Genomic DNA, 16,790 nt, shown 5'->3' with positions numbered 1-16,790 from the left:
CAAGCTGCACTAGCTGGTCTTTCATGGGGTCGTTTGAAGTGTGACGAGACCACTGCACCGGGTTATGCACCCTGCTCTTTTCAATGAATGAATGAAGCGGGATCTTTTACGTGATTGAGCTGTAACTCTCACACACGGGACCATCCGAGGGATCGAAAGAGTATTTTTGCCTCTTACGAGAGTGGACGACATTACACACAACATTGCACAGATAGACTCTGAATCGAACCCGGGTCCTTTGGATCTGGAGGCACACCTGATACCAAGAAATCACCGTCCTGTGTTGGTGTTAGGAAGTTGAGGATCTCTTTTTCTTCCTTTTTTCATGTCATTGAAACGGACAAAACATTTCAGGAAAATAAAGACAGTTTGTCTGGTAAAATCCTCTCATACTTACAAATCTGATTGTATCTCAAAAAATCAGCTCGCTATATCGAGTAAGTTGTGCCTTAGATACGAGCTACTGTACCCCCTTCCCCTCCCCCCCCCCCCGTTAAAATGTTCTTAAAACATGGGAATTCTTGTCATTTTTTTGCTTATTGAAATAATCTTTCAATTCTCACTCAAGATACAGTGACGGCCTAATTAGATAACGATTTATACCAACAAACTGAGGACTTGAAAAAATACTCTAAATTAGTACGCGCGAGTGAGCCAAAATGTATTATTTCCGCGTCATCATCATGTTTTCTTCTTATCTCTTTTTGTTTTGATACATTTTGGCGAGCGAGCCGAAAAATTTTGTATTTCAGCTTACAAAACATGGAATTCTTGTCATTTTTGGCTTATCAAATCTTACAATACCTAATAAAGATATAGTGACCCCCCCCGTATGTTCGAACCGTTGGCGAACTCTTTTGATCCAATCGGCGGTCACTTCAGGACGAAAGAAATTGCAGCCGCTGCTCCGTGTAACATTTGCCTGCCAACGATGGCATGTGTGAAAACAATATACAGTGTCATTTTGTCCGCTTCATCATCACATGTTGTTCTCATCTTCTTCTTTTTTATATGAATTTTGGCGAGCGAGCGCAGCGAGCGAGCCGAAAATTGTGTATTCAGCTTACAAAACATGGAATTCTTGTGTGAACACAATAAACATTGTCATTTTGTCCACGTCATCATCATGTTTTGTTTTTATCTTGTTTGATTTGGTTTGTGCCCCTCCCCCCCATCCTCTTCCCCCCCCCCCCCCCCCGCCACACACACACACTCGTCCGGGCGAGTTTTTTTTTTTTCCTTCTTTTTTTCTTCTTCTTCTTCGGGTTTTGTTTTTTGTTTTTTACGTTTTTGGCGCCCCCAAGGAGTGGCGCCCGGGGCACGTGCCCCCCCCCCCCTTGCCCCCCCCCCCCCCAGATACGCCACTGGAATGTTCATCATCTCCAAGCAACGACAGTAGACATACAGTTATATTGTTTTGGCATGCATTCTTGGACATTCGCGCTTTATCTCCGTATCTATTACGTTCCTCCACTGAGCAAAGTAAATCTTAAAAAAAGACTTCAGCATTTAAAAAGTCATCTTCGCTAATTCGGCTCATTATGATTCTGTTTTTGTGCTGTTAACAGGATGTTCCAAGCTTGGATGTACCGGTATAGTTGGACAACTCTTCATTGCGGCTTGGATTGCTATTTGGAGATATTGACCAGTGTAGACAGTGCCTCGTAGATAGATGAGAAACTTTAAGCTAAAAAAAGGGGGGGGGGGGTGAAAGAGAAGATTCAATTCCTCAAACCACTGTAGACACGGTAGAGTAAGTTCTCACTGCTTAAACTTACGTATAACAGTTAAAAACATTTCTTAGACTTATGAACTTTTGTGCCACGTTTAGCAAGATGAAGTCAATTCTTCTACCTAGCATTTTTAAAACATTTACGTTTGAAACAGAATTAACTTTAAACAAGATAATGCTGACTCCTGTGAAACACGAAGAAACCAAAAACCAAGACTCAGGATGAAGCCCATTGAGTGATTTTTTGTTTATTTGTTGTTGTTGTTCGAAGCATTTTGCATAGAGTTGAATCATCACAGAACATTAAGCACTGGGCCTTGGAAGTCAAATAGTCACGAAATATAAATTCGAATGATTGTCTCTTGCATGATTGAATAAAATGAACAAAATATCATAAAATCAAATATGTCCCGTTGGTTATTTGAGTGCTGGCGTCCATAGTGTGGATTTAATTGATATGGAATGATGCTACTATCATGTTAAGTTACTACAAGATGAACCAAAAAACAGAAACTAAACCAGAGAGTTCCAAGTTATTTCTCAATTTTATTAATATGATCCAGACAACAATTTGCATTATATCATTGTTACAGTTCCAACAAACTTACAACAGTTTCTTGTGTTATACATAGTGCGCACACAAATTATACACAACACACACACACACACACACACATATATATATATATATATATATATATATATATATATATATCTGTTTGTGAGTACGTAACTGTACTCGCTGAGTGTGTTTTTTACAATGTAAGATGTATTTACATGTTTTTCTGGATTGTCCTTTGTCTTTGCCTTCTGCCTCCTGTTCAATTCAGGAGACAACCTATGCCTTTCATGTTACATTGTTTATTGATATAATAAAGAATGCTGAACACAATATATATATGTTGGATCCTATTTATGTACATTTTAAACACCAGCTGATAAGGCACATGAGCACAGGAACACACAATGATAACTACCAATAGGTCCCTCTGATGTTTTCTGCCCTGAACTAACAATATTATTGTCTAATGTGCGCTCTTTAATCACTCAAGTGAAGATAACGACAATATGAAAATAAACGAAATGTGCTAACGAGATCAAAGACCATTCCGATGCAGACAAAACATCTCAATGAACAACCCTCATTCAAGTTCGCAGGGGAAAAATAGGATTACTCTGTGTTTTCTTTGAGAAGCAGCTTTCCGAATCCAGCCTACCGATAGATATAGCAAGAGACAACAAACCATTTAACAAGCGTTATTTTTGCAATCGATATGAAGCTTAATTCAAACTCACAGAAATTACACTAAAATGATTTGATAAATTCATTGGTAAGCATATTTCATATACCTATGTTTAATGCATCTGATGATGACTTTATTGTAAATCACCCTCAAACCATTTTTACTTTTGCCCTTCCAGAATGATTTACATTATGCACCCCACTGTGGGTATGATGATAGAGAATAATACACTGAAACAAAAGATATGAACAAAATGTCACTTTAGCATAACGCTTATTACACCATTATGACAAAAATGATTGCAATTTCATATTTTCGATGACTCAACAAGACGCCATGTAACGGGTGTATCTCTCCTCCTTCAGGACACAATGGCCTGATTTACAGATGACTGCATGTAAATAATTGTTATTCACAGTCACATTTAGCATTATCAGTTCTGCAAAATATATAGTTCTATGTTCTGTTATAATACTCTATATTTGCAATAAACAGGTACAATGCTATACGGAAATAAAAAAACACTTTGAGATAAGAGTATTGTAAGTCTTTAAACTAAGCATAATTCAAATCTTCATAATCATATTGGTCTATCATGTTGGTTTGCTGTGTCGGCTAGTCAGTGAAGGGAAGGATGACTCATGACGTCATCATCATCAACCTATCCTCGGAGCAACCAAATGAAGGCGCAAATCATAAGAGTGTAAAATAAGTTAGCAGGAGCAGCTGCGGATGAGCCTGCGGGTATACAAAGGAAATGACATATGTTTGAATGATATGTCGTCCAATCATGCAGTCGTCTTGTTATTAGAAGCATGCAATAAGTCTCAGAAATATGCAAAACGCATATACATCGATGTCTCCCCCATCTTTTCGAAAGGATGATATGATTACTATACTCGTCATCGTGATGTATAAATTAGCTTATAATTGATTTACAAATCAACTTATAATTGATGTACATGGAAGGTATTCTTCAAAACTCTGAATCAATCATTAGACACCAGTATTATTCTTCTGTCTCTGTGCAGACTGTATTAATATATTTTTAATGCACAAAAATGCAATGGAAAACGAAAAAAAAAAACAACCGTGCATCGTAATGTACGAACACTGATTTTTTTTTTGGAAGTATTTATTTTATCTTTTTTTCTTACAATTTTAGAAAGAAGTTTCTCGCTCGAAAACACACACGCAGACACACACACATACACACTTTAGTTTATTTTGTGATAACACTGACTCACAAGATTAGGATACCGACATGTCTTGAGCAGAAATATATGTATAAAACGAGACTACGAGAATAAAGTAACAGTAACCTGAACTTTGAGGCCAGCCGATCACCTCCCCATTCTCAGCATTAGTCCGTTCCAGCCATTCCATGAGGGGCTGAAAGTATTCCAAAATGGCGTCAGCTGACATCTCCCTCTGCCCAGTGATGACTTCCATTGCGTCAGGCCAGGGTTTGCTTTTCCCCAACCTTAGCATGCTCCTTAGGTGTAAGACACAACATCAGGTTAGACTCCTTGAAGCTGCGACATTGCATAATATAGTTTAATAACTAGGATAATTAGGGAGGATTTGAGCTGATTGAAATTGCAAATTGAACCATGAGATCAGAGCATTCTCTACCGGGAATCCCCTACATCAAAAACCAATATCCTTAATTGAATTATATGGTTAGCAGGGGCGGATCCAGGAATTCCGTAAAGGGGGGGGGGGGGCGCAAAATATTTCTGTTTCATTTCATTTTTTTATTTTTATCTCTTTTGTTTTAACTGGTTAAGTATTTTTAGAGGAACGCATACCTTCCATGTGAATTATCTGTGGTAGCCATTAGGACAGGGTTATCAAGTAACACAGAACTAGCTAACCATTTGCTGAGACCATCACGCTATTGTTGGCACTGACACCCACAACCAAAGCGCTGCAAAGCCAAGCCGAGAGCGTCAATGGTCAATGCAAGGGTCTTTGAGCTTTGCGATTATTACCAGCCAGGGTTCCACACCAGCTGTTGTCCGCTTGCCCGGGGCATGTGAAGTCTTATGTCGGGCAAGTAAAAATTACAATATTATGAAATTTACTTGCCCCATCTGGCTGGTAAAATTTCTAAAATGGGAAAAGGTGAAAATAAATCTTTCAAGTAATATAAATGTTGAAAGTCTACTGCTTGCGATTGAGCTTGAATGAATTTAGACATGATTTTCAAGCATCACTCGTGATTTTCAATCACCACTTGTGACGTTTTTATTCTGTTCGATACCAAAACGACTTGACTTACGCCAGCTTTTCTCCAGCCTCCCTGGATCGATAGAAATCACACGTATGCAGGGGACCAGTGTGGTTTGCTGCTTCACACAGTGATTTGTAGAACTGGAACTGGATGATTGTGCGGATGTAGTATCTGTAGACAAAAAGGAATGTGATTAGAACAAATGATTCCTCTATCGTTGCTCTCCTCTGAAGTATCGGCCATGATGTACAGACAGGCATCTGTCAAAGCTATACGCCGCAGTTCCACGACGACTACAGCCTCACAAAGCTCTGGAACTTTCACCTTTTCTCAAGGGAAGTATATGTGTTTGATTTTGGTAAATGTATTAATAATCAAACATTTGGGCATACAGCGAGGGGAAACATTTGCGAACAAAATGCCGGGTTTTTTTTCTCTCAAATAAGTATCAATTCATGGAAATTTTCTGCGATCCATGCTCAGCTATCTAATACACAAGTAATACATTGGGTACACAATAATCAATATAATGTCACACATTCCCACATTTCGACGCAAGACAATTTTGACAGGACAAAAGCATGGCAATGGTAAACACACTTGTCTCATTCGAAGATGACATTCGATAAAAAAAACTCGGTAAACTAATACAAAATGGAGGGTGGAAATTCCTTATGTTATTCAATGGTAATACGAGGATTAATGAAAATGGGATAAAACATTCTACACAAAATGATGAAAAGTAACGTTTATAAAACACATGGACATGAAAGAATTACCCAATAAAAGGATAGTCGATAATGAAATGGAACATCGCTCCAGGGTCAAAATCGTCATCTGTTCTGGGAACAGGTGCATCCACGCCAACAACGTCACGCCTGTCAGATACAATAAGGCTATCAGTTAAAAAGTTAATTGTAACCTTTGATTATTCCTTGTTTCTCGTCATAACAAAATTGTGTCGACCCTTGTACTAGCCTAATGAACGTTCCCAACCAGTCTTGTTCTGATTGACAAGTGATAGATACAGCCCAGATTATATTTATCAATATTCTTACATGATCCGTCATGACTGTATATACCGACAAAAAAGTAGCGATTTACGTCGTTGTTTCAAGCCATCACTAATCATTGCAATGTGAAATGAGAAAAGTACCTCAAATACGCATCGACATTAGTGTAAGGATAACACTGTCACACAATAGACGACAATACGATTTGCAGGAATTCAGTGCAATGCCCATGAGACATTAAATTGAAATACAGAAAGCAGGACTGAACAGCAAACACCAAACATGGTGATCTTGATAAGATATTGACAATAATGATAATAATAATGATAGGTGACGGAACTGACTTGATTTGCCACCATCTGGCCATGGAGTTGTTGACGTCATAATCTCCTCTCATTAGGTCCCATCTCCAGGTCGACAGCCCGAGGCTGAAAGGCAGCGTGCCGATCGTATCAAGGCTCATCCGCAGCAAGAAGTTGATATCAGTTTCTAACAGAATGTAGTATGATATAATACAATGTACATTGCATGCATGATTTATTTTACAAGCAGTCTCATAAGATGGTTTTCACCTGTGTCTTATACGTTTCTTCCTAATCATCTTCATTTCTTTACTTATAAGTGTCCATTCTTTAGGTAACATAATTGTTTGAGGCTGAAATATTCTTCGTACTTTATCCATGTAATTGCAGCGTGCATATGTTCATTCAAATGAGGGCGTAATTATCAGAAAAATTCAAAAGAAAAAAATAAGAACAATTACTTGAAAAAAAAAACCAACATCAAATGCACGAATTCAGTATAAACAATGTCCTAAAATCGCACGCAACGATAAGATAAGAGTCTAATCTTCACTCATGATATATAATCAGTGCTGTTTCTATGGTTTATAAAGCAGAATTTACCGTCATCCCCCTCTTCCAATCCCTCGAAGAGTCCAACTTCCCGCAGATGTTTGGGCGTGGCTACGGAGAGGGACATAACTTCCCCGATGGCCTCGTGGAAGGCCCCATTGGCTCCTCCTCTAAAAGCTATTGGCAGATCTTTGTATTGCAGGTAATATTGAATATGACCCATTTCGTGGTGTGCTACCAGGAAATCCTCCATTCTGATGAGCGTGCACATGGCAATACTGAACAGTAGAACAATAAAACAACAAACACAACTAAAACAACAAACTATCAATCAAGATGGTATAATGAATAGTTCTGACCTTCGTGTTTCTAAGTAATATCCTGTATGCATTTTGTCCAGTCCGTCGCGTGCATCCAGGAACATACCTTTTATCTTTTTGCCTTTAAACCTGACAATAAATGATGAAATTATGGAGATGTATCTCAGATGCTGTCAATAGTATTTCATTAGTATTTCATTTCCATCTACACAATTTCAGACTCGACTTCACATTTGCCGGTGGTGTACGTGTACTTTGCTAATAGTGGAGCGGCATAGCCGAACAATTGTGATTTTGTGATAAAAGCACCAAATTTCGTACACATGTTGACAATAACATTGAGATTAAATTTAGATATTGGGCCATCGAAAATAGCGCCCTCAACGTCCATGGCAGCCATTTTTCAAAATGGCTTCCATAAATGCCATTTTTTCGTAAAATTTGCTAATTTTAGGAGAGAAAAGTCAATAAGATTTTGGTTACAAATGGGAAATTACATTCAAAATAAATCTAGATATCTGGCTATCGGAAATAGCGCCCTCAACGGCCATGGCAGCCATTTTTCGAAATATTTATCAACATTTTTCCATACATGTCATTTTTTCAAAATATTTGCTAACTTCAGAAGGGAAAGCCAGTAAGGTTTTGCAAACAAGTGGGAAATTACATTCAAAATGCATTTAAATATTTGGCCATCGTTAATTGCGCCCTCAACGTCCATCTGTCTAATAATGTGCCACTTTTTCGATGATTTTGAAAATTTCAGATGGGAAAAGTTAATAAGATTTTGCCCATAAATGTTGATTACATTCAAAATAAATCTAGATATTTGGCCGTCGGAAATCGCGCCCTCAACGGCCATGGTGGCCATTTCTTTCAAAATGGCCGCCATAAATGCCATTTTTTGTTTAAAGATGCAGATTTCAGAAGGGAAAGCCATTTTTTTTCCTGTTTTGCAAACAAGCGGGAAATTTCATCCAAAATAAATTCAGGTATTGGGCAATTGAAAATTGCGCTGTCAATGGCTATGGCAGCCAATTTTTTTTTTTTTTAATGGGCACTATAAGTGTCACTTTTTCATTAAAATAATGCTAATTTCAAAAGGAAAAGTCAATGAAATTTTGGTTATAAATGGGAAATGACATTTAAAACATATCTCGATATTGGGCCATCTGAAACTGCGCCCTCAACGGTCATGACAGCCATTTTTCAAAATGGCCACCATAATTATTTTCGAAAAGATTTACTGAAATCAGAGGGGAAAGCCAACGAGATTTTGCAAACAGGTGGCAAATTACATTGAAAAGTAAAGTTATTGGGCCATTGCAAATTGCCCCCTCAATGGCCATTCCTGCCATTTTTCAAAATGGCCACCGTGAATGTCTTTTTTTCGTAAAGTGTTGCAGACGTCAAGCAGAATTTCCACAAAGGTGAAAAATTACATTCAAACTGAATTTGATAATAGACCATCCAAAAGTGCACCCTCAACGACAGCCGTAGCAGCCAAGTTTCAAACAGCTGCCATGGATGCCCCCCCCCCCGTTTCTTTGCAAAAATTTGCTGACGTCATAAGGAAAAGTCAATAAGACTTTGCAAACAAGTTGAAAATTATGCTCAAAAATGAATCTAAGTATAAGGTCTTCTTAGAAGGCGCCCTCAAGGGCCATGCTGACCGCCAGGATGTCTGCTTCTTTTTTTTCTTTTTCTTTTTGATGGAAAAAAGAAGAGTGTATTGTAGCCATTTAAATAGCAATTGAGAACACAGCTTATGATGGCTAAATGTCTAAACTTCTTTGTTTGTAATTGTCAACTTGCGCAAAAAAAAAAATGTTTATTGTCTTCTTCCGGCATTAGGACATCTTCATTATTAAAAAAAAAAATGGCATCTATGACAGCCATTTTGGAAAATGTCTGAAATTGCCGTAATTAGCATTTTTTTCTTCTTGAAAATTTGTGAAGGAACAATTTCTAGAGTTAATGCAATCTAGACATATTGTTTGATTTTAAACATGATTTTTCAATTTATGCACACATTTGCTAACTTTTCTGTCAGAAATTACCATTTTTAAACAAAATGATTATGACAATGGCAGCCATTTTGGAATCCAAAAGTGCACCCTCAACGGTGGCCGTTGAGAGCAGTATTATAGTAATCTAATACAACCATTTATTTCAAACATAATTTTCAAATTGTCCGCAAAATCTTATTGACTTTTCCTTTGGTGAAATCAGGAAGTAAAAAATAATGGAATCCATGGTGGCCATTTTGAAAAATGGCTGCAATGGCCATTGAGGGCGCTATTTACAATAATGTAATACATAGGCGCAAGATATATTTCAAACGAAAATTTTGAACCATTTATTTCAAACATAATTTTCAAATTGTGTGTAAAATCTTATTGACTTTTCCTTTGGTGAAATCAGGTAATAAAAAATAATGGAATCCATGGTGGCCATTTTGAAAAATGGCTGCAATGGCCATTGAGGGCGCTATTTACAATAATGTAATACATAGGCGCAAGATATATTTCAAACGAGATTTTTTAATTGAGTGCAAGATCTTATTGACTTTTCCTTCTGGAATTAGTAAATTCAGAGAAAAAGGTGTTATTTATGGCAGCCAACTTTAAACATGGCCGCCATTGGCGTTGAGGGCGCAATTTGCAATGGCCCAACATCTAAATTTATTTTGAATTTTATTTCCCACTCGTTTGCAAAATCTTGTTGATTTTCCCTTCTGAAATTAATTTTTATAAAAAATTGCATTTATGGCGACCATTTTGAAAAAAATGGCTGCCATGACCGCTAGAGGGCGCAATTTGCGATGATCCAATATCTAAATTTATTTTTAATGTTATTTCCCACTCGTTTGCGAAATCTTACTGATTTCCCTTCTGAAATTTGTAAAATTTTACGAAAACTGGCATTTATGGCGGCCATTTTGAAAAATCCCTACCATGGCCGTTGGAGGGCGCAATTTGTGATGGCCCAATATCTAAATTTGTTTTAAATGCTATATCCCAGTCGTTTGCAAAATCTTATTGATTTTCCCTTCTGAAATTTGTAAATTTTTACGAAAAATGGCATTTATGGCTGTCATTTTGAAAAAATTGCTGCTATGGCCGTTGAGGGCGCTATCTACGATTTCCCAATATCTGAATTTATTTTTAATGTTATTTCCCACTCGTTTGCAAAATCTTCCTGATCTTCGCTTCTGAAATTTTTAATTTTTTTGCGAAAAATGGCATTTGTGGAGGCCATTTTGAAAAATGGCTGCCATGGCCGTTGAGGGTGAAATTTGCGGTTGCCCAATATCTAAATTTATCTTAAATGTTATTTCCCACTCATTTGCAAAATCTTATTGATTTTCCCTTCTGAAATTTTAAAATTTTTATGAAAAATGGCATTTTATGGCGGCCATTTTTAAAAATGGCTGCCAAGGCCGCTGAGGGCGCTATTTACGATGGCCCAATATCTGAATTTATTTCAAATGTCATTGTCAACATGTGTGCGAAATTTGGTGCTTTTATCATAAAATGCACAATTCCTCTAATTTTTCAAGCTATGCCGCTCCACTATAAGCAAAATTTTCTAAATTGTCAAATGCAGTCTAGACTACGGCAGAATAGTAATATGCAAATATCCCACTTCTATGAATGCTTAAATCATTTTTCATTTGCGTTGAGGCAGTGAGAGTATTATAATGAACATGAATGGAAAGAAAGAGACACGTTTGACACACTGATTTAAAAGGTGATGAACTTTATTGTGCCAAGATGCGAAACAGACTCTTCTACCAGTCAGGGATTGAAATTCATCTTACCGAAAATCGTCGCCAGTGTAAAAGTCCCAAGCAGACGCGTGACACACCACATCACGGCCATCGTCTGGTTTGCTAAGCATAGAATTCTCCCAGAATGCATCATTCACGGGAATTAATCCTAGCGACGTGAAGAACTCGTCAGACATTTGGAATATTCGAGTGACGTTGTAGCCCTAATTGAAAAAAAAAAATGAAACCAATACGTGGAGTAACCCTTTGGAGAATAGGATGTACAACGCAACAATCTGGACGAAGGGGTTAAACAATTCAACCGTGAATAACGCGCATGCTCTGTACTCAAAACGGATGAAGGACTGCTCCGTAAATGAACACAAGCTGTGGCCAATTTTGACTTCAATATCTTACACAGTCATAGTAATATCGGTATGACTACGTTTGCACTCTATGATGAGACACCTGTGATTAAGTATGTACCATACATGACCCTTTAGTACAAGGCGAATTAACGTGCCTCGCATATATTTCTCCTTTCTTTTTTTCTTCAACTGTAGGGTTTTGTCAAGGATTTGAGACTGAAAATGTTCATAAACAAAGCCCCTGAGATGAAGAAAGATAACTAAAATGCCCCCGTCAGCTCATACCTGACCTCAAAGTTTTGGAAAGAGATTCGGCTTTACTTATCATTGTCAATGTGACATTTTGTTTGTATCATTTCTTGTCAGAAGTGGTATACGATGCCAACGACCGAATTCTTACTGTGTTGAGCTATAGTTCATGTTGCTGCACGATTCTGTGCCAACAAGAGGAAAGGGTGTCCTAGTTTGTTTCATCGGTCATTGTGTTTTTAAATAAAGTCCACGAGTGCGAATCCGTGCAGGGTCGACTGAGCAAAGTGTATGCTTTTGAACTTTGAAATGTTGCTCAAGTTCAGACATCTATTTTCATCTTCCTGCGTTCCTAGACATTGTCATGGTGTAATGACCCTGATATACATGTATGTCACGCAACCCCTTCTACCTACAAAAACATAATGAATATTGACTTGCAGGCCCTGACGTATATCTCACCTGTTCTACCATAGCCTCAGTGATGTCAATACTAGGTCTATCCGGATAGGGCACCACCAGAGGGTAGATATTTCCCCAGAAGCGACCCCAAATATCGCCTAGGACATTTGGGAAGATAAAAATGACATCATCTATTCTGCATTTCTGTAGTCATAAGAGTGTTGAAACATTACCGTTGATGAAACTTGTACAGGATGTGTAGACTTCTCAGGGAAAGGACAATTTGCATGACGTGCAAGTTTGTTTTCTTACCGGTTGTTGGTATAACCTTAATAGTGTATCTCTAGGTCCTTGTGACATACTTTTGCCTTGGCATGACCTCATCAAGGAAGTGGGATCTCTTTCCCCGGGCTTATCTTGATGCACGTATCTACAGAGGATATTACGCCTCAGTACATATCATTCCTTGTTCCAGATGGGATTTTGTCGTTACTCTTTCCTGTTCTCCTATCCCTTTTCCCTGTCCTTCATTTTCATGTAGGCCTACTATCTAGGATATATAAGTCTCGTTAAAGTGCAAAATAGGAATCATTACAATGATAAAAGTCGTCACTTTCCCTCCTTGGCATCAAAGCTTGAGGTGGTTAGAGGGAATCAAGAAAAGAGTTTTGAATTGAATAATGATCATTATTGTGTGGCAGAGCAAAATTTAAACCGAAGATCGTCAACCTTGTGATTTCATATGTGTTGACCGAACATTTAGCACGATATCCTGCGTGATAAAACAATTCACTTCTGGTATACATACCTTTATTGGCTTAAATTGCAGAGCCACATCATCTTTAAGTTTAATTAAATCCATGGAATGAAAATAAACGAACTATATTATATGAGTATGATTCCTCTTAAATTGTTCAAGGTTTTCAAGAAACAGGAATATTGATCTCACACAAGCAGCTCGGAAGAGGCGATGATGCCAAAAACTACCGCACACGTCTTCTATTTTCTTATATGCATACAAAGGGCACAATGAATAAGCGAACCTTTTTTCCCTATAAAGTTATCATTGCTTAGTCGGTACAACGTTGTAAAAAAAAAACACACACACACTTTAATGTATTTCTTTTGATTTCATTACACGTTTATTTAATACAAAACTTGATCTTAATTAATAGGCACATTACACCCGTTTACTGTTACTAGTATTTAATTTTAGTGCACCTTCAAACTTTTATGTCACAGGTAAAGTTTTCAACAAGCGAGGAAGCAATCTTATCATTGTTTGATTGATAGTGTTTTCTCGTGTCTTTGTTTCTTGTATCTGGAAAGTATATACAAGCGATTATACGATCAATTCACTTTAGTTTTGTTTTGGACATTAGTGAATGAATATACATTAATAAATGAATGTACATGTATAAATGCACGAGTGCATGAATGTCCATACCTTACCTAAGACATTAGCAGGAAGGTAACCAGTGACATCGATATTGTCTCCATAGACTTCATGCAGTCTGCGTCTGACGTAAGCATGGAGCTGTTGGTAAAGTGGTAGGATGGCCTCGTAAAGTTCCTGGACCTTATCTTCGATATCCTCACCATACTGCGCTCTCCAGTAGTGACCCTGATCTTTGTATCCTGTACATACATAACACGTCATAAAGATCGCCAAATCGCTATAAGCAACACTGGGTTTTTGAACAAGACGCCTGGCAGATACACATGTTCACAGACAATACGGCAAGGTGACGAATGATCACAGTAGAAACTACCTTGAACGCACATCTTGCTCCGTCTTTCTTGCCTTTATGAGTCATTTTAGTACAGTGCACTCTCAGTAATAACAAATACCTCGGGACAGGCGGTTTTCTTTCGTTATATCGAGATTTCGTTATAACTGAACAGCAACGTATAATATAAGTCATACAGAGGATATTTGTTTTTTTGTATGACCAGAATTTTTACTTCCTTATAATGAAATCTTGTTATAATTATGTTCGCTACAACGGGAGTGCGCTGAAGAATAAAAAAATAACACCACCGCACGACTAGGGATATTACAGTATTTCGTTGTCACGAGGCAACGTTACTATACAATACATTGAATTACATTGCCCACGTCTAGTCACATATCCAGTACTCTAGATCTTTCAAGACTGGAATTATTTGTTGCCATCCACGACGATAGTTACAAGAAAGTATAAACTTTATATGATTAATTTCACCATATCACATCTTAAATGGCTTGATAAAACAAGCTCTATGTCATCAAGGTCATGCAAAGAAACATTGGCCAATATACGACAAGTTACTATTGCAACAGATACTTTACCATGATAAGATTATCAAAAAACTTCCTTTGGTGATTCAGTCATTTACCAAAGTTTGTAACCATGCAAAATAATATAATTGTAACATTGTTTTAAATCTGTTTGTGTGCCTTTACAATTTGAGCTCTTCACAACACATAGTTTAGAATTTACGGAAAATTAACAATTAGATTATTGGATAAATGTACAGTTCTGATATATACAGATACTCACAATACCTTTGAATTTTGATACCGTCAAATTTGATAGTAATTGAAGACTGAAAGTGTTACTCTTCCTGCTCTGAGCTCAATTCAAAAACAGATAGAGCACATTCATTAAAAGAGGTATCAATATCAATGACAGTTACGAAAAAGATGCAGAAACAGATACGTTACCATGGACATGTGGTCATTTGCGAGATTGTTGTTCCAAAAGTGTACAATAAAGCCTTTTGGAAGATGGTCATTTTTGGTCGTGTTGGCCATCCATGTAGTTGAAACCAATCTAATCAAATATATTGGCGTTTTTGTTCTTTGCATGTCTAACTGAAATCAAGCGAAGAAAAAAGGTAGGAAATATATACAAATTTTGCGTGAACTCCTTATCAATGCAGCGAAAAGACAGAGTATATAATGAGTTTGTCTTTATTCTTACTTTAAAAAGGCAATTGGTGTTGTTGTACAGGATCAGATGCCATTCTTGGGTGAAGTTCAGTTTCAAATAGTCAGATATACATTGATGTAAACCTGTTTTTATACCATGCTGTGTCCTATCGGTAACGTATCTGTCATAGAGTTATATAGAGAAATATATGCCCAACTTCGTGCCATTGTTACATTGTAAATGCGTTCCTTTGGGAATTTACCGTGTTTTGTTTCTTATCCAGCAAGTGTTGTTGTTTATATAAAGACAAGTTTTGAACGAATATTTCGTGCTTGATTTTTGGGTTTTACTCTGACTGAAATTGAACACTTTATGTGAGAATGGCCCTGGCAACAATTATTTTGATTCTAGGCTGGTTGCAGCAATCGAAAATGACTCCCTGGATGTCACATAATTTGAACACGTGAACGTGATGGTGAATGTCTGCATACCGTTTGCTCTTGCTCCCTCGTTGATAATCTCGACATATCTTTCGTAGAGAGGCTTATTAGCCACGCCCACTACGTCGCGGAATCCCTTCCACGCCCACACCAGTTCGTCCCAGTCAGTTGAGGTGGACATGATTACTTCCAACCCTATGAAGAAAGCCCGGCAAACACTAATTACAGTATACCATCTAATAGCCGCTAAGCAGATGGTGAAAAGAAAACGTCCCATCTCTATTCATTTTTCATTTATTCATTCATTCTTTCATTCATTCATTCATTCATACATTTTATTTTCATCTCCAAACAATATACTCGCATATTACAAACGAAATAAAAGTATATTCCACACAACATAATAACATACATAAACACAGCTTGTCTTATAACATTATATTATAGAAGATAACAAGCATGGATAAAGCAGTTGAGTACTCAACCTTTATGTACTACAAGACTAGTGATGTTTAGAGTGAATAAAATATTTTCACAAGTACTTTATATTCTGACCTCTTCTTTTCCACGTCTTCCCATAAAAGCTGATTTTACTTAAACCAACTTGAATACCTCAAGTTCCAATAGTGCTTGATACACGCAACGCGTTATCATTGCATACTGGGTATCTTGTACGCACATCTATATTCCAAAGATCGGTTGCTGTAATAATGTTGATCACCTCTACGTGCTACCCCAAAGTTTCTTCCGACTTTGTTGTCTGAATCACAATGGATATTACCCAAAATTGTAATCATGTTCCTTCTTGTCGAGTTCAAACTCAACGTTTGTTTCACAACCATGTTACATTGCTGTTAAACTCATTACATGGAGTATTTTACCTGGAGCCTTCCGGAGACATTCCGAGGGTTTGTTAGGCCGACATATCTCTGACGAGCTGTAAATCTTACTCATTTCCGCCAATATCTTGTGAAACTAATAAAGAAAGATAAAATAAAACTCCGTTCACGAGGTCTTTTGCTAGTTATGTTGTATCATTGGCTTGATGTCAGGCTAAAGTATTTCCTTTTTTTTCCCCTTGATGATAAGCATGGTCTTCTATATTCAAGCAAATATTTCGTAATGGCATGGTATCGGAACAAGTTCACGCGGTTGACTGCAGGTTCATCCGTATTTATTGCAACTCTGAATTTCATGCAACCTCCATGAGGTGCAATCTTCAATGATATAATGATTATATAATAC

At 37.4% G+C, this 16,790-nt stretch overlaps 1 protein-coding gene across 1 annotated transcript; it reads right to left on the bottom strand.

Annotated features, from left to right (window-relative positions):
- Positions 1–3,570: 3,570 nt before the first annotated feature.
- On the bottom strand, positions 3,571–16,509 carry LOC139716389 (angiotensin-converting enzyme-like). The gene is made up of 11 exons (XM_071627939.1): positions 16,427–16,509; positions 15,597–15,740; positions 13,643–13,828; positions 12,251–12,348; positions 11,223–11,395; positions 7,131–7,357; positions 6,570–6,714; positions 5,992–6,090; positions 5,261–5,383; positions 4,299–4,471; positions 3,571–3,714 (listed from the first exon to the last, which is right to left on the bottom strand). The coding sequence occupies exons 1-11, from the start codon at positions 16,497–16,499 to the stop codon at positions 3,638–3,640; spliced, it is 1,518 nt and encodes a 505-aa protein (XP_071484040.1). The 5' UTR covers positions 16,500–16,509; the 3' UTR covers positions 3,571–3,637.
- Between the last annotated feature and the right edge of the window lie 281 nt (positions 16,510–16,790).

Source organism: Diadema antillarum, unplaced genomic scaffold (genome assembly GCF_040938485.1).
Source record: "Diadema antillarum isolate AM-2024a unplaced genomic scaffold, OU_Dant_1.0 scf00000065, whole genome shotgun sequence".
In the NCBI taxonomy this organism is placed as follows: domain Eukaryota; kingdom Metazoa; phylum Echinodermata; class Echinoidea; order Diadematoida; family Diadematidae; genus Diadema; species Diadema antillarum.
The sequence above is the reverse complement of the archived record's forward strand: the minus strand, read 5'-3'. Positions and strand labels throughout refer to the sequence as shown.

Coding starts and splice junctions, on each gene's coding strand:
- LOC139716389 (XM_071627939.1), bottom strand. CDS start 16,499: ATGAGTAAGATTTACAGCTCGTCAGAGATATGTCGGCCTAACAAACCC. Junction 15,741..16,426: donor ATGTCTCCGGAAGGCTCCAG/GTAAAATACTCC, acceptor CTTTCTTCATAG/GGTTGGAAGTAATCATGTCC. Junction 11,396..12,250: donor CTGAGGCTATGGTAGAACAG/GTGAGATATACG, acceptor TTTTTCAATTAG/GGCTACAACGTCACTCGAAT.